At 36.7% G+C, this 19,394-nt stretch overlaps 1 protein-coding gene across 1 annotated transcript in view; it reads left to right on the top strand.

Annotated features, from left to right (window-relative positions):
* The window catches only part of LOC150079900 (CD151 antigen-like), a 62,598-nt gene that overhangs the window by 7,348 nt on the left and 35,856 nt on the right, over positions 1-19,394 (top strand). The window contains exons 3-4 of the mRNA XM_090383274.1: positions 5,800-5,874; positions 17,063-17,167. Coding sequence (XP_090239400.1) covers positions 5,800-5,874; positions 17,063-17,167 — 180 coding nt within the window. The remainder of the gene's footprint in view (positions 1-5,799; positions 5,875-17,062; positions 17,168-19,394) is intronic.

The following is a 19,394-nucleotide window of genomic DNA, read 5'->3' as shown; positions in this document are numbered from 1 at the left end:
GAAGACAGAGAGTAGTTATCAATGGGTACTGCTCTTTGTGAGCCAGTGTTATTAGTGGAGTTCCCTAGGTTCAGTGGGTCCATCATTGTTTTCAGTATTCATTATTGATACTGATGAAAATATATCAGGATTAATGAATAAGTTTGCAGATGATATGAAGGTAAACAGGGTGAGCTACTGCAACAAGATCTAGGAAAATTTGGTCGATGAGCTGAGAAATGGCAGTTGCAGTTTGACATTGACAAATGTAAGGTATTGCATATCAATGGCAGTAATCCCAGGGTAACTTATCTGGGTTACCAGAGTTAAGATCTGGTGTGTGGGGGGGAGGTAACTGTGTACTCAGATATTAGCAGCCATATGGTGCAAGGAAGCCTGAGGCTTATGCTGCACCAGTCAAAAAAATTCCCAAGTCACCCTCGGAGAGAGAGAGAGAGAGAGAGAGAGAGAGAGAGAGAGAGAGAGAGAGAGAGAGAGAGAGAGAAGTAGAAAGGAATCACCAAGAAAGAGAAGAATGATGATATCCAGCTCAGGACCCTGGGTGTGCCAAGCCCATACTCACCAGATATGAGCCCCTGGGGTAAAATATGAAATTCTCTGAGCAGTGTGGCCAGACTACCAAGACAGCTCATGAGGTTTTGTCAATGAGATACAGAAACTGCTTGCAGAGATAAGAAGGTGATTACCAGGAACCAATACCAAGACCAGTATACAATACCTTCAGTATTGTATACTGGTCTGGAGGCCTCACTTTAGGAAGGATGTGAATCTGTTGGAACAGTTTCAGAAAAGGGCAACCACATTGGTGAAGGGAACAAAAGGGTGCTGATATTTAGAAAAGGCTTCAGTTCTGAAAATTTCAGCATCTGGGACTAGCCATCTACAGGGTGATCTGATTGGGGTGTTTAAGGTCTTGAATGGATTGAGTGAGCTTATTATTATTAGCATTTGGCATTCTTCCTGTTGCTGAGACTATACATATGCGGGGGCATAAATTCAAGGTGAGGAAGGATGGTTGCAGGATGGATGGGCAGAAGTTTACCTTCAGCTAGTGGGTGGTTGATTGTTGGAACAGATTTCCATCTGTTGTCAAAGTGGGCGGTTGGAATAAATTCAAGGAATAACTAGACAATTTATTGGAGTGTATGGATGGGTGGAGTTGTTATTTATTTGTTATTTAGTTTTTAGGAGCATTAGCAACTAAGGCCATATTGCTCCGGGATATGCGGTGGTCATCCATGACCTTCCCGCATCCTCCGTATTTGGTGGTGACGGGCTCGAACCCCGGTCTAATCAAGAAGCATGTGCTATGCACTGCTGCTCCTTCCCACCTGGCTACGGAGGCGCCGATGGGTGGAGTGTGTAGTTTTTTGTTTTTTTTTTTGCTGATGTATATAAGCTATAAGCTTATATACAAGATATATAAGCTTGTTTACTTGCATCATTTTCCATTACTATTACTACTAGATTCAGAATGCTTTTAATAGCTCATTTAAACAATTACATAAAGAATCAGGGTACTGTTTCAATGCAGGTATTGAAATAGTTTCAAAAAATAGCAGTACACAGCCTTATGTTTTTCTGTCATGAGTCGACAGATACTGTTGTTTCTTCAGTGATAGTGACATAGCTTAGACACTTTCTAAAAAAACTATGTTTACCTGCAAGTTGACCAAAAGTATTTAATATCATTTTAAGGCACATTAGCATATATGCATAATGCACCTATTATCTTCTCCCTGTCCATTCATCTGTTCATCTTCCTTCATGTACCAACTCGACTCCTAGTGGGTGGATTTTCATGAAATTCTATATTTGAGCCTTTTAGAAATATTTTATTATTATTATTATTATTAGCCATATGGTGTAAGGAAGCCTGAGACGTTTGCTGCACCAGCCAAAAAAAAAATTTTCTGAGTTACCCTGAGAGAGAGAGAGAGATAACAAACAAGAGTAAGAAGAAGGGAATCACCAAGGGAAGAGAAGAATGATTTATTTATTTCGTATGATGTGAGTAATACACGAAGGAACCAGTTTTTTCCTGCTTCCTTCATGTATCGTGGCAGTGAAATCCAACCGTAACCGGAGGTGCGGCACCATCGTGGTATCCAAGCCCCAGGCGGGATTCGAACCCGCAAACTTTTGGGTTGCCAGGCAGGCACTTAACCCACCTTGCTAGCCCGGTCGGCAGAAGAATGATGATATCACCTGAGGACCCTGGGTGTGCCAAGCCCATACTCACCAGATGTGAGCCCCTGGGGTTAAATTTTTTTGTCAAGCTATGCCAAATTTCATTAAAATCTGACCAATAGAAATCTGACAATTATTATTTCTTTGTCCATCTGTCTGCATGTAATAACTCAAATCTCAGTGTATGGATTATCATGAAATTTTATATTTGAGCCTTTTAGAAAGATTTGTTAGTCCTTCCCAAAATGATTAAAAATTGAATCAATTTCTTTATATAATGTATATTGTAGCTGAAGCACTGGATTTTCCATTCATTGGAAATAAACGTAAATCAGTTGGAGGAATGAATGGACAATGTGGTGGATACGCAGAAAGAAATTTTCTTTTATAAATCGTGAATTATAACATTGTTAACCCTTAAAAGCCCAAAATATCATAACATTTAGCTGTGTCAGGCTTTTATAGTAAATCCTAGTGTTTAACAGTTTGCATTGGTAAAAGCTCATTTGAATTTTCACATTTGAAAATTTTTTCCATTATTTAACTGAAGTACTATATATTAGGCACTCTGAATATAATGAATACTTTACCCAGGCTTTTATAAATAAATTTCTATTTATAAAATAGAAAGATTGGTAGTGTAGCTAATGATCAATACTTCTTCAGGATGACTTGAACAGGCTGCAAAAATGGTCAGAAAAGTATAGTCAGAAAAGTGACAGCTATGTTTTAATGCAGCAAATGCAGGGTCTTAGACTTTGGGAATAGCAACCCCAAAATAAATTATACACTTGGTGGGGTTGAATTAAAAACAGTAGAAGAAGAAAGGGATCTGGGATTTATAATATGGACAGATACGAAGTTTTCCGAGCAGTGTAAGTAGGCAGCCAGGAAAGCCCCCTTGTCCTATTGATGATTTATCGAACATTATCCTGTAGAGATATGTAGGTCACAGTCCCACTGTATAAAGCAATTGTAAGACCACATTTGGAATACTGTGTTCAAGTATGGAGACCTCATCTGAAAAAAGACATTGAGCTTCTCAAAAGGGTCCAAAGATGGGCAACTGTATGGCGAGTTGAGCAAAAGGGCAACCATATGAGGAAAGACTCCGTGTTTGTGTGCTACAAAGCTTGGCAACTAGGCACCTCAGGGGTGACCCGATTGAGATTTATAAGGCTCTGAGATGCATTAATAAAATGAACAAAGACAGAATTTTCACTGTTGTAGAGAATTCAAAAACTTGGGAGCATAAATTAAAATTACAGGGGAAGAGGACTGTAGGCTAGACTAGATTGTAGGAAGTTTTCTTTTAGCCAGCGAGTCATTGATTGCTGGAACAGGTTGTCTTCACAGGTAGTTGAGGCTGACAGTTTGAATAAATTCAAAGGTCAACTGGTTAGTTACTTATGTGAGGAGGGAATTGAATAATTTGTATTTTATCTACTAGTCTTTTTTTTTTTTTTTTTTTTTTTGTCAGCCACTGCAGCAAAACCTGTGGCTTCCTTGCACTATATGGCTATTTCTATTGCCATTACTATATGCAGATACTGGGTCATCTCTCAAAATAAATAATTTATATAGGTGGTTCAACACTATTTTTACACTTGGATGAATCTGTAATTTTTAGTTATTACAAAACTTCCTTTCAAGCATCAAACACTAACAGTAGTTTGCCACCACCACCTCATTCTATTTACCTTGTTATGTTTTTTCCCCCATAATCTTGATATCTTTCACCCTTCCACTTTTGTAACCTTTTATCCTTCTCATTCCTCACTATAGAATGATTTTGTAGAAAGTATTCAAGGTTTTGTTTGTTTGTTATTTGGCTTTTTTAGGAGCTAGCAGCTAGGGCCATATTGCTCCAGGGATATGCAGTGGTCATTCCCTGACCTTTCTGCATCCTCCGTATTAGGTGGGCACGGGCTCGAACCCCAGTCTAATCAAGAAGCGTGTGCTATGCACTGCTGCTCTTGCCCACCTGGCTACGGAGGCGCCGTATTCAAGGTAACCATGTAGCAAATGAACTTTCACACTCATTTTACAACCTAGGTTTTTGAAGCTAGTTAGCACGTTGTTGACAGTCAAATGTTTAAAGCTTTTTTGCAGTACTCTTTACTGCTAAACAAACCACTTCTGAGATGTAGAAGTTATGAAATTCTCATCTTGCAGCAGCTTGCTGAATTGTGGTTTGTCGAAAACATGGAGTTTAACATCACTTACCATGGGAAATTTTGAAATGATGTACTGGAAAGCAGCTTTCCTCTTTATTTATGGCCTTAACAAACTGTTTCATTAGTCCCACTTTTATATTTATAAGTGACAGAAGAACCCTGCTTGAAGCAAGTAGCTTGTCAATTATACTTTTCCATCCAGGTGTTGGATCAACCCCTTTTGGTCACATTTTTTTAATCAAATGATAAAAAAATACATTACATTAATAGTATTAGCACATATTCACCATAAATTAAGAATTAAAACCTATAACACTTCTTTAATTAGTAGAAAATACAAGTTCACAATATTTTGAATGTTAACTGAAAGCACTTCCAGCAAATGTTGTAAAACATTTTTTGAAAACTGATATGTTGGGAAAAAAAAGTGACAGTGGTTTTTGGTAAACCCATCAGGTAGGGAATAAAACTGCTATAGTTTTCAGCCAACAAAAACAAAATAATGTATACCTTGGTTTCTTAGATATCATCAATTCATTTGTTCACATTCTTATCAAATCAATTTGAGACACTTCTCAAGAATGTGTCTTGGTATGGGTTTGGAATTTAAAAATTTAATTTGAATTTTTAAACTTTAACTTCTTAATTTTGTCACAACATGACATTATATGTATACCAAATGCCAATTTTAAGTTTGCATTCAAATGTAAACCTAAAATTGGCTGCTGATTTATATTTTCAATGTCCCACTATTAGAAAGAGGTGCTCTGTAATAATAAAAAATGGACATCCTTTATTTTTAGCATATTTCATAATGACATATGATTTTTCCATGTATTGTATAATACACATTAATTACTTATTAACTCTGATGCTGGACTTAGGAGGTTCCTTTCAAGAATAATGATCTTGCATTAGGTGTTTGTTGAAGATTAAAATTTTAAATTTTTTCTGCCTTCCTAACTACAGACAGATTTTTAATTGGAGTGGTTTTTGAATTGGTCTTTATATTATTGTATTCCAAAATCATTATCAATTGGAATATTTCACATGCATAGATTCTCAGAGTTTGGTCTTTATTACTAATCACTGTTTCATTAATTTTTTTTTTAGACTTCAGTATTATTTAGATTTGAAATTGAACAAAGTGACTGCCTTTCATTATCAGTTTCACCTCTCTCTTTTTTTTATATAATCGACTAATAGCGTGTCATTAACAAGAATATAAAATTAGTGTTAAAAATGAAGTAGTTTCAGTTCATAATAATAACATTATATAACGATTTTTAATTAAAAAATATATATCATTATATATTTTCAGTCAGTAGGTTTAACTACCCTATGATAATTAATATTTGGAAGTTGAATTTACTTTCATTTTTAAAATCAAGTTTAAATTTTCATTTGTTTAAACCATTAATTTTTGCCTTAGTATACCTATTTCCTGGCAATTGTGTTTGTATTTCAAGTTGTTTGTGGAACCATATCTGCTGTGTGGATTTTTGATGTAAGTAAATGCTTCTTTTTATATTGATACAAAAATTTTTGATTAATTTTGGTGATTCTTTTGTATAAAAAAAAAAGGTTTCTTTTGAAACATTATCAATGTAAAAGCAATGGGCTGGCTGTGTCATGGGGGGTTATGTATGGTGGACATGGGCATGTATTATAAGATTGAGACTATGTGCCACCAAAAAAAAACCTGCATGTATACCCTATATGCATGAAAGATGTTTTATGTGAAAGCATCTTTGACGAAAATCAGAACTGTTTTAAAATTGAACAGCTAGAACCAAAGTTATGAATGATGTAATGTTTTATGCTCACGCTGGCTACTTACTCTACTGTTGTTGTTGTTTTCGGTTTTATTGGCACATCAGCGACCAAAGCTATAATTTGCCAACTTACTCTACTGAATCAACGTTAACGACATTAGCATCATACTTCAGTCCGAAATATTTAGTATGAATGATGTAGTATTTTATGCTCGCGCCCGCTACTTACTCTATTGAATCAACATTTGGAAGAGGTTAGCAAAATCCAAGCCAATTGATTGTAGTCATTTGTGTAACAGTATGATTGCAACAACACAAGTATTTGTATTGTTACAATCCTCATTTTTGTTACATTCCATCGTCAGGTGCTGCTATAGATGTTTGCACATCGATAATTTTCTGATTAGTGAAAGGGACTGAATGCCGCACTGCTATAGCCTTTGTGTTCAACGATGCCGAAGTCAAATGTGGAGCATTGTCAAGAGTATCGAACAAGCCAACCTGAGAAAACAAAGACAGAGGTAGCAATGAATGCACAAGAATGACAAAGACTATCGAGATTGCGTAAAAGACAAACAGAAAATCAAGTGTTGGATTTAGTATTGCCTTCAACCAGCAATGCCGCTCCATCTAATAATGATGTACCCGAAGTGAGTGTTAATTATGTACAATGGAAAATTTCTCCAGTTGCGGAGCAGATGAGTTTAAATGAACAAGCTCCCTTTCCTTATGCCAACTACTATTTACACAAGAATGTGCATCGAGAGTTTGAAAGGATGTTTATGAAAAATGATTTGTGTTCATCTATGGTTTGAAATTGACACAGAGAAACCAGCTGCTAAAGATACACCATTGATATGCACTGCATTTCCCAATGTTGACATCGATGGGATCCTTGTGTGTAATAGTTATAGATGATCACTTAAGAATCATGCTATTCCAGCATGATCTAAGTTGAATGGCTTTGTCTACTCAGAAATTCCATCGCATTTACCAAAGTTGGATTTAGTGACAGAGAAGCTTATTTCTCCTTGCTTACCATTCATACAGATAAGGTGCCTGAGACATGCATACAGACAATATGGCATTCTGGGCCAAGTGATCAATGTGCCTGTTTCAGTCAACATGATGGTCCATTGCTTGCCAAGGAAGATTGACGATGATCATTGTATAAACGTGCATATAAAATGAAAGAAAATACACAAGTCCAGCTATTTGATCAGGTTAGTAAGAAAGCGAGTGGTTAAGGTGGCTTCAATATTTGGTCGACAAGGCTGCCTATCGATTGTATCAAATCACGATAGATCACTCATTCTTAGATGACAGTCACATGGAAATTAAGCTATTAGGCATAAATCCATTGTATCTTGTCTTCCAGCTGAAATTATAGAAATCTGTGAATGATCAATAAAATATTTTCAGTACAAAAGCTCTTTCATTCCATAACCAATATATACAAATCAAAATACTTAAAAGAAATGCAAAGATTAGTAACCTTTATGGAAATGACATTTGCATCATTTCTGTCTCTCGTTTTCGTTATCACGTTACTTCAGCCCACTTTCTAAATCACGGAGTAAGTAATGACCACTACTTACTCTAGGTAGAGTAAGTAGTGGTCATTGGTCATTTAGAAAGTTGATGTAATTCAGGAAGTGACATAATTTACATCACTTCCTGAATTATGTCAACTTTCCATCGTTTATGCATTGCATTTTTGTGACAAATTGGTTTTACTTCAGTCCAAAATTTAGTAGGTGCCACCAAAGATGTTTTCACATTAAAAATGGACAGCCCATTGTTAACTGTTGTACTGTTTATACTTCCACATTGCCACTAGGTTAGAGGAGTTTACAATTAACCATTTCAACAAGGAATGCAGTTTTTAATCATATATTTAGCAGTCATGCAGATTTGAACCATGGTCCACTCAAATGTGCTTGCTAGTTTATACTTGCCCTTGGCTACTCAACTATGTTGGACCAAAAAATGTTATGATATAATCCAGAATGACTACTAGGTCAGAGGTGTTTACAATTAATCATTTTGACATTGAATACAATCATTAACCATATTTAGCAGTCGCATAGGCTTTGAATCATGATCCACTCAAATGCAAGTGTTGCTGCATTCTCACACTTGACTGCTCAGTTATATCGGACCTATCTAACATTTACAGTGAAGTTATAAAGTTCTTTGGCCATGGTAACCATACAAGTATAAATGAAAATTTATTAATTAATTTATTTATTTAACTCTAAATTATTTCTATTTGTAAATGTATATGATCATTGTGGCATTTAGGTATATACAGTAAACTCTTATAGCACTTGTATAGCACTTTCTAGGGAACTAGCAGTAAAGAGCACTATAAGCAGGAATGCATTATGGCTAGGAACCTCTCAACCCTTTTTGGGACCTATTTTTCTTATTTTGTCAATATTCTGGCAGATAACATTGATTTTTCAGTTTTTAGTATTAGTATTAGTAGTAGCAAATGATGCAAGAAAGCAAGCTTATACAGTATCAGTCAAAAAAAAAAAAAAAAAATCCCATTACACCTATCCATCCTATCCAGTAATTTATCTAGTTCTTCCTCGAATTTGTTCAGACTATCCACTTCAACAATGGATGAATGCTTGTTCCAGCAATCAACTGACTGTTGGCTGAAGACAAACTTCTTGAAAATCTATTCTGCAACAACCTTCCTTGATTTAAATTTTTGACTTCCCATGCGCATAGTCTGAGCAAGATGAAAAATCCCATCAGCATTGAGTTTACTCTTGAACGTCCAAGTATATGATATAGAAGTTTATTTTTGCATCTAGTTCCTTTGTCACTGAATCATAGTATCCAGTCAAATTGGTCAGACAAGATCTCCCCTTAATGAACCCATGCTATGACTGAAGTATATCCTCACTCCTCTATAGATGGTCCTGTATCACTATATTTTAACTAGTGACTCCATTATTTTCCCTGGAACAGACATTAAGCTTACAGGTCTGTATTTACTCATGTCACACTTTTCTCCCCTCTGTGAATTGGGAATACATTCACTTATCACCAGATCAGACCTTCCCTGAATCCAAAAATACTCTCATAATTATGCTAAGGGATTGCTTACCTTTTATGTTGCCTTCCTTAATATAATTGGATATATCCTATCCACCACACAGGGCCGCCGCAAGTGGGTAGGCGAGGTACACTTTGCTTACGGGTGGCAGTTCAAGAGGGCACCGAAAAATTTTTTGATATTGTTTTCTAATTGGTTAATGCCCATTGGTATATCAGTATTCAACATTTATAACGGCAAATTTCATTTTGCTTACTGGCAGCACAAATGAATGCAGCACTACTGCCACCAGATGTACAAGTTTTATGTTTAACTTCAACAATTTATCTTCCACTTTCCTCTCAGTTATTGCAAAATCATTAGCTCCCTGTTAGAGTTTCATAAACTTCTGGCATCCACTTCCCAAAATAATTCCTCATATGTGAATGTAGATATAAAATACTTATTCAGCTTGTCAGCAACCTGAGCAGGATCATCAACAGTTGATCCATTGATATCAAGTGGACCAATGAGATTTATCCCCTAACTTCTAGTGTTTACATAAGTAAAGAAGTCCTTACTGTTTTTCTTTGCATCCTTTGCCAAAGGTTTTCCATAATTTTACTTAGCTTACCTAACCTCCTTTGCAACATGATTTCAGACTGGTTTATATCTACCACAGGTTTCTATATTGCCTTATAATTTTTATGCATCCCATGCAGTTTTCTTCTCTGCCACATGCCTTGTTAGATCATCTGACATCCATTTAATCCTAAGCCTTAAGAGTATTTCTTATTTGGTATTAAAAGACTATTAGCTTCTGTGATTATTTCTCTGAATGCTTCCCATTTACAATTTGTTGTTGGTGACATTAGTTGGTCCCACTGTATAGAATTTAAAAACAGTCTGAAGCAAAAAAATCCTTCCTTTTACCCTGATGGTAGTTGCATCTTTAAGCACTTCCTAATTCATTTCACAAATATACGTGGTCTCAATTCTAATCTTAACGATGTCCATTTCCACTTGCAGTCTGCCAAACCCCATGTACTTTTTCTGACAGAATCTCAGTTATCGGTTGATTCAACTACTGCTCATTTCAGATGCCCAAATTATTCGCTGTATGATTCCTTTCACCTCAAAGGTGGTACTTGTGCATATGTCCGTTCTGATATTCCCTGTCAGAGACTTGGCAATTTGGAATCTCCTCTCTTTGATCTTCTCTGGCTTAAAATCTCTCTACCTCATTGTGTCAAATTCATCTGTTGTCTCTACTATTCTCCCAACTCCACTAATCACTTGGATCTCTTTGACTTCCTCTCTTTGCAACTTGACTTTCTCCAGTCCAACTTTCCTAACAGTGAGGTAATTTTCCTCGGTGATTTTAATGTTCACAACTCCAGCTGGCTTCCGTTTTCTAGTCACACCGACCCAGCAGGTCGAGATGCTGAGGCTTTTGCAATTACTAATCACCTAGCACAGATTGTTCATTTACCTACAAGAATACTAGACAATCCTAATCATACAGCCAATATGCTTGGTTTTCCAATAAATGTGCTAAGGTTGTTCAAGAGAAGAATGTTGCATATCGTAATTGGCTTGTTTCTAATTCTTCAGTTTCATTTTCTGCCTACACCGAAGCTCGCAACAATTGTAAAGCAGTTATTAATCAGTCCAAACTAGCGTTTGAACAGGCTAAGAGTAGAAAACTTGCTTCTTGCCCTAATGGTAGCTGAGCATTCTGGTCTCTTGCCAAAGCTATTGGCCGCAACTTTTGCCCATCTCTGCTCCCACCTCTGTCCAAACCAGATGTTTCTGTTGTCACTCCATCCAAGGATAAAGCTGACCTGCTAGCATCCCATTTTTCTTCCAGCTCATGCATTAATGATCTTGGTAAAACACCTCCCACCATTCCCAACACGCTCCATTCAATGCCTCCTGTGGTCTTCCGTCAAAAGGATATTAGAAGGATTTTGATGAATCTTGATGCTAAGAAAGCTCCAGGTCTTGATGGTATTTCTCCCCTTGTTCTCAAAACCTGTGCTCCTGAACTTACTCCTATTCTTTGCCGCCTTTTTTCACTTTCTTATTCCAAAGATGATTTTCCTTCTGCTTGGAAATTTACTCACATCCAGCCAGTTCCTAAAAAGGGTGACAAATCCCTCCCATCCAATTATCGTCCCATTGCAATTACTTCTACTCTTTCTAAAGTAATGGAGAAATCAATTAACTGCCAACTCTTAAACTACCTAGAAACCTTCCGTCTGATCAACGATCGCCAGTATGGATTCCGTCCGTGTCAATCCACTGGTGATATTCTGGCTTATGTTACCCATTTATGGACTAATTCAATGGAAAGGTTCGGTGAAACACAAGTAGTTGCACTTGACATCTCAAAGGCTTTTGATCTTGTTTGGCATAAAGGTCTTCTAAGCAAGTTTCCATCTTATGGTTTGCCAACTGTTTTTAGTAATTGGTTATCCAGTTTTCTCTCTGATCGCCCACTGATGGTGATGGTAGATAGCTCTCTGTCTTCTAACTTCTCCACTAATGCCGGTGTCCCTCAAGGTTCAGTTCTTTTCCCCACTCTTTTCCTCTTGTATATTAATGACCTTCTTCCATTGACTGGAAATCCTATCCATAGTTTTGCCGATGATAGCACATTGCATTCCACTTTCCATTTTGAGAAATCTTGTCCTGCTCAATCAGCTTCAACTTCTCGAAAATCTGCTACCAATTCCTTAAATGCCGATCTTCAGGTAATTCTCCAGTGGGGCAAAGACAACTTAGTTGATTTCAACCCTTCTAAAACTCAGTCTTGTCTTATATCTGGCAAAAAGGATTCTTCTGCTCCTATGCTTATCTTTAGCGACACTCCGATTTCTAGGCAAAATGATATATCTCTTTTGGGGATTACCCTGACTTCTAATCTCTCTTGGCACAAGCACATTGCAAATATTGCTTCCTCTGCATCTAAAAAACTTGGTTTTCTCTTTCGCTCTCAGTGTTAACTTTTCTTCCAAACAGCTTCTCACTCTGTATAAGTCGCAAATCCACCCTGCCGTGGAATATTGTTCTCACATCTGGGGTGGTGTCCCCAAAACCTCTCTCAGGCTTCTTGATTCCATTCAGAAGAGGGCAGTTAGGTTAATTAATGATTCATCTCTAACAGAGTCTCTCCACTCGCTTTCTCATAGACGTACTGTTTCTTCTGCATGCCTCTTCTACAGATACTTCCATGGGCACTGTTCTTCTGAATTGGCTTCTATAATTCCCTCTCTCTCTTTCAAAACTGTCCGAACACGTGCCGCCACCAGCCAACATCCATTTACTGTCCAACTTCAAACCCATAGAACCAACTTTTCATCTTCCTCATTTATTCATTGAACTGCCGTTTTCTGGAACAACCTTCCCTCATACGTATTTCCTGAAAATTACAATCTACAGAAGTTCAAGTCCAATGTCAACAAATATCTTCTTTCATCTTCTCAACCTCCAACCCAAGCATGGTACTAAGTAGAATAGGTTCTAATACCTCTCGTGTTTGGGGTTCACATAAAAAAAAAAAAAAAAGTAAATCCCACATCAGTACACTATGATCACTGCCACCTCCTAGTGATTCCTTTATCAGCAGATTCTTAATGCATCAATAATCATTGGTGATAATGAAATCAAGAATATTGCTCTTGCTTGCTGCCAATAAATCTACAAAGATCTTGCTGGTGTGTGAGTGACCAATCCACAAGTTCCACTTAATATCTGGAAAGTTAAAATCCCCCATTATAAGGCATTGCTGAAAGATTTAACTACCATCAGGGGTAAGGGTAAGGGTTTTTGCTTTCATAAAGGTAACTACAATGGTCTCAGAGAGTTTTTAAATTCTATACAGTGGGATCAACTGATGATGTTACCAATGATGAATTCTAAATGGGACGCCTTCAGAAACTTAATTGTTGAGGCTATTAGGCTTTTCGTACTAACTAAGAAATACTGTTCAAGGTTTAGGCCTAAATGGATATCGGATGAATTAATGAGGCTCACGGTACAGAAGAAAAATTCATGGGATGCATATAAATTATTAGGCAACACAGAAGCCTATGGCAGATATAAGATAGTCTGTAATCAAATCACAAAAAAGATTAGACAGGCAAAGGAAGAATATGAAAAATCTTTGGAAAAGGATGCAAAAAATCTCCAGTGGCTCACATCTGGTGAGTATGGGCTTGGCACACCGAGGATCCTGAGCTGTGTGTGTGTGTGTGTGTGTGTGTGTGTGTGTGTGTGTGTGTGTGTGTGTGTGTGTGTGTGTGTGTGTGTGTGTGTGTGTGTCTCTCTCTCTCGGGGTGGTTCAGAAATTGTTTTTTTTGGCTGGTGCAGCATAATAATAATAAAAGAAAAACAGCAAAGATTTCTTTATTTATGTAAACTCTAGAAGGAAAGGGATGAATCAGATTGGTCCACTTAACATATATGGTTTGACTATTGATGATCATGCTCAAGTAGCTGATAGACTGAATGAGTATTTTGTATCTATGTTCACATGTGGGGAGTTATTCAAGGAGTAGAATGCCAGAAGTTTATCAAGCTCTAACAGGGAGCTAAGTGATTTCGTAATAGCTGAGAGCAAATTGGAGGAGAAATTGTTGAAGTTAAACATAAGGAAGGCACCTGAGATGGAGGGGATCTGTCCAGTTATATTAAAGGAAGTAAGCAACTCTTAGCCATAATTATGAAAGCTTCTTTGGACTCAGGGGAATTTCTCATGGACTGGTGATGTTCAGATGTGTTACCAGTTCACAAAGAGGGGGATCAAAGGATGACATGGGTAATTACAGACCTGTTTGTCTAACTTCTGTTCCAGAGAAAATAATGAGCCATTGGTTAAAGAAGTGGAGGATTGTCTAAACAAGACTGCAGTTATAGTTCAGATATAGCATGGGTTTGTTGAGGGGAAGTCTTGTCTGACTAATTTCATTGGATTCTATGATGTGGTCACAAAGGAATTGGATGCAAAGAATAATTTTGATGTCATACACTTGGATTTTAAGAAAGCTTTTGATACTGTGGCATGCGGAAGACTACTGTACAAATTCGAGCATTATGGATTAAGGGCAAGTTGCTGCAATGGATAAAATAATGGTTGAGTGGGAGAAGACAGAGAGTGGTTATCAATGGACACTGCTCTTCATGGACTAATGTTATTAGTGGAGTCCCCCTGGGTTTGGTGTTGGGCCCATTGTTGTTTTCGGTATTTATCAATGATACTGATGAAGGTATATCAGGGTTAATGTCTAAGTTTGCAGATGATACAAAGTTGGTAGGGTTGTAAATGACAGTAATGATAGTATGCTACTGCAACAGGATCTGGAAAAGTTGAGCAGATGGGCTGAGAGTTGGCAACTGAAGTTTAACATTGACAAATTTAAAGTACTGCATATGGGTAGCAGTAACCTCAGAATAATGTATCAACTGGGTTGTACTACACTTGGGGTAGTGAAAAATGAAAAGGACCTGGGGGTAATTGTGCAGTCAGATATGAAGTTTTCTGAGCAGTGCAAGAAGGCTGCAAGAGTAGCTCATGGTGTCTTGTCAATGATATACAGGAATTTCGCTAGCAAGGAGAAGAGGGTGATTGTCCCCTTGTATAAGGAAATGGTCAGGCCACACCTTCAGTACTTTATACAGGTCTGGTGGACTTTATACAGGTCATTTTAGGAAAAATATAGAGCTACTGGAAGAAGTACAGAGAAGGGCAACGAGATTGGTGAGTGAAACAAGTGGTTGGTGTTACCAAAAAAGGCATAAATTCTGCAAATTGCAGCTTCTGGAGACTAGGCACCTGTGAGGTGGTGTAATTGAGGTGTATAAGGCCTTGAATGGATTGGGCAAGCTCGGTGCTAATGGGATTCTTCTTCTTGCTCAGATTACTCACCTGAGGGGGCATAAATTCAAATTAAGGAAAGACAATTGTAGAATAGATGTGCGGAAAGCCAAGTTTAGTTAGCAGGTGGTTCATAGTTGGAACAAACTTCCATCTGTTGTAGTGGAGGTCCGCAACTTAATAAGTTCAAGGCAGAACTAGGCAACATTTGTAGTAAATGGATGGATGAAATGGGAAGAGTTTTTCTTTTTTCTTTTTTTTTTTTTGGCTGATGCTATATAAGCTTGCTTTCATGCATCATATGCCTCTACTAATGCTAATGCTTAGGTTATCCTAACACAGCTCAAGTATTGTTTGCTCCAAGATGACCCACAGACCTTTAAATCACCAGTATCTTGCTTTCTGGACTACTACATGTTCCAGTTCATTCAGTGCAAGAATCACTTTCACCTCTATCTGCAGCTAGACCGGGATTTGAGCCCGTCACCACCAAATACGGAGGATGCGGAAAGGTCCGGGAATGACCACCGCACATCCCTGAGCAATATGGCCTTTGTTGCTAATGCTCCTAAAAACCAAATAACAAAACAACATAAGAGTAGGGCAACTAGCAGAGATATTGAGAATATCAGTAGGGAGCATGCACAGTATTCTCCATATGACATGTGTTTGTGCATGCTGGGTTCCAAAACTACTCACAACTGAGCAGCAGCAACTTCACATGGAGGTTGTCAGGAGCTCCAACAGATGGTTGCTGAAAATGGTGAGGTTCTGCATAAGGTGATAATGACAGATAATAAATGGCTTCATCATCTTGACCCATACAGTAAGCAGCAAAGTTCTGTTTGGAGGTCAGTGTCATCAACAACACCGAAAAAAGCAAAAGTTGTTGCTTCTGCAGGAAAGGTTATAGATTATGGTCATCTGTTTTTTTTGACATTCAAGAAATGGTTTACCAATATGTTGTGCCATGTCATACAAATGTTATAGGACCTTATTATAGAACTGTATACTTTGTGGGATCACATTTGTCACAAACGATCACTACTGCATGCAGGTGAGTGGATACTGCATCACAACAGTGCAAGACCTCATGTTGCTCATACTATCAAGTATTTAGCCAGCATTAATGTCAAATGTGTTTCTCATCCACCCTACAGCCCTGACCTTGTACCCTGTGATTTTTTATTTCCAAAGTTAAAGAAGGAGCTGTGAGGGAAACATTTCCAATCATCAAAAGAAGTTGTAAAGACACCAGAGTTAATTCTAAAATGCATGTCAAAAAAAAGCTTCCACTATGTTTTTGAAGAATGGTAGAAATATTGGTGTAAGTGTATTTCATCAAATGGGGGGGCTACTTGAAAAGGACCATCAAAATGTAGATGATTAAGAAAGGTATGTTGTGAAAAAAAATTACAATCATTCTTTATTGAACAGCCCTCCTGTGTGTGTGTGTTTAAAAAAATATGTATATATATATATATATATATATATTTTTTTTTTTTTTGTTAAGGATGGAAGAGCACGGGTGTACCAACTCATATTCAGAATAGATGGCTTTTGCTATTCAGACTGCATGGAATGGATTTTTGATTGTAAAGTCTTAGATTACCTAATGATATATATTTTATCACTGAATACTAGTATTAGTATGAGTATATCAACAATATGTTATTGTAATTGGTTACAGTGGCTAAGCTCACCATCACTGATGATAATCACATACAAGTGGTATTCAACTGTACTTTAAGCTGACATTATAAATGCTATCTGTATTTCATTAGAAATATACTTTTGGTATTTCAGCATACTTCTATTTTAATAAAGTAGCTTTGGTATAATAACTAAAGCTATCTTATTAAAACATAAGCATAATCACCAAAGTTTTTTTTATTTTTTAGTATAATCAGTATTGAAAAACATAGACTGTATATTACTTAACTTGATTTTACAGTTTATTCACTTTTTAAAAAATTTTTTTTATTTTTAGCTTGAGGCCATAATAAAAGACAAATTCCGAGATATGGTAAATAACAAGTATGGAATGGCAAATCATTCTGATTATTTCATTAGTGTTGATTATGTACAGAAAAAGGTATGATTAAATTTTTTCTAACAAAATGATACTTGTAAACATACAGTATTAAAGATAATAGTTTGAAATATATGCAACATAACTACATGCAAAATGTTACATAATCTACTAAATCAACACTCTAATGGCATATGGTCATTAGAATGATGGAAATAATTTCGCAATTTTTGCATATAATAAAGTAATAGCTGGTAATAATATTAATAGGATAATCTCCTAAATTATACACTGCTAACTGAAATTGATTCACCAAGGAGTTTATCTGATTTTAGCTGAAATCATATATAAAAACAGTTATCTATCTAGGGAAGAAATTATTACACTGTATAACAAATTTTAAAAAAGGTTCTGTTTATATACATTTCTGGTGAATTTGAATTTGAGTATTCCTGTATGCTATTTGGTAGTATTTCAGTTGTATGGGGAGGTGGGGATCAGAAAAGATTTGTATTCACCCAGAAGTAGTTAGAAAGATGAAATTATGATAAGTTATGATAGAAAGATGAAGATTTTTTTTTTTTGTCTGATTTCATGAAATCTCTACAGCAACCACACAAATTTTGGTTTTGATCTGGCAATTCCATTTTTTCTTTGCTATGCTGAATGAAGTGAAGTGTCACAGTGGATAAAATTTAATACAGATCACTGATTTGATTCCTCTTTCTGCAAGGGAAAACCCCCAAAACAATTCTCTAAGAAATGGTCACTATTTATGGAAAAGACAGCCCAGGTTACAATGTTGTTGCACCTTGGTATAAACATTTCAAATGTGGAAGAATCTCAGTGCATGATGAAGAAATCCTAGGATGCCCAACTGCTGTAACAGAAGAGAATGTTGCATAAATTGGGCATTAATCCTGGAAAATCATGCTATTAGCATCAAAGAACTAGTGTAGGGTCTTTGGAGAGCATCATTCATCAACAGTTGCATATGAGTTATGTTTGCTAGATGAGTTCTCAGTATTTTGACCCATTACTTGAAGAAGGAAAGGGCACATGAAATGTTGTCGATGTACCAGGAAAAACTGAAATATTTCTGCATTTTGCTTATTCCTCCTGGCCCTGCACTGTCCTATTTCTTCTTCTTTCTTTCCCTGAAGTCCTTTTTTCATTGAAAACACTTTGCTGCTGATGATGAAATGATTTCTGCTGCAAAGTCTTGGTCAGAGGACTTCTACAAAATGTCTGTGGAAGTGTATTCAGAAGTAGCAAAAATGTGTCATTTTGTCTGGTGACTAGGTTTAAAAAGTGTAATACATGGTAGTTGTTTCAATCTTCTATCGCAACTACTTCTGGGTGAGTACAAATCTTTTTTGAATCCCCTCCTCTCCTCGTACTTGCCACTTTGGTAATTTGTTCTTCATGAATTTGGGTATGCTAATTCTAAATATGACCTTAATATTTGCATATCATGGTTTTCCCAAAAAATGAAAGAATAGTAAATATCCAATAATACTGTATCAGATTTATTAACAGTGTTTAACTTTTGTACAGAATTAAGTATTAATCTTTGTTACAAATAAATAAAATGACAAAGAAATTAAAAATTGAAAATTAGAAACTCTCCTTGGGTTAATCAAAAATTTTTTCCTTAACAAATGTGCATTTAAACATCTTTGTGTTCATTGTGACCATCCTAAACCAAGAACCACATATAGTTGCCCATCACAGCTTCATCCCATCTTTCTTGGTACCTCTTCTTCATTGACTGTATGTGCTGGTAGAATTTCTCTTGATTCTCTTCACTAACTAAGAGTAGAAACAGGTGCATGTATACTTGCATGTACACCAATGCTAGGAGTATAGTTGATAAATTCGATGAGCTTGAAGTGCTAGTCAAGACATCAAAGGCAAATATTGTTGGGATATCAGAGACACGGTGTCACACAGACATAAGAAGTGCAGAACTGGAATTTGGGGAGTACAATGTGTACCGAAAGGATAGACAAGACAGGAAGGGAGGAGGGGGTTATGCTGTTAGTTAAGAAACACATAAAATCTAAGGAAGTGCATCCAATTGATGTTGGTGGACAATGCAATGTTGAGTCTGTTTTGTGTGACATAAACACTGGGAAAGGAAAAATGAGAGTAGGTGTGTGTTATAGGCCGATTGAATCTGATGAGTATAATGAGCAATTGTGTGGAGAAATACAGTGGGCCAGTAAATTAGAGTGTCTTATAATGGGGGATTTTAATTTCCCGGATATTGACTGGAATTTGTGGGTTA

Source organism: Mastigoproctus giganteus, chromosome 10 (assembly GCF_048544385.1).
Source record: "Mastigoproctus giganteus isolate SK-2022 chromosome 10, ASM4854438v1, whole genome shotgun sequence".
Lineage (NCBI taxonomy): Eukaryota > Metazoa > Arthropoda > Arachnida > Uropygi > Thelyphonidae > Mastigoproctus > Mastigoproctus giganteus.
This window is presented reverse-complemented; position numbering and strand designations above follow the sequence as displayed.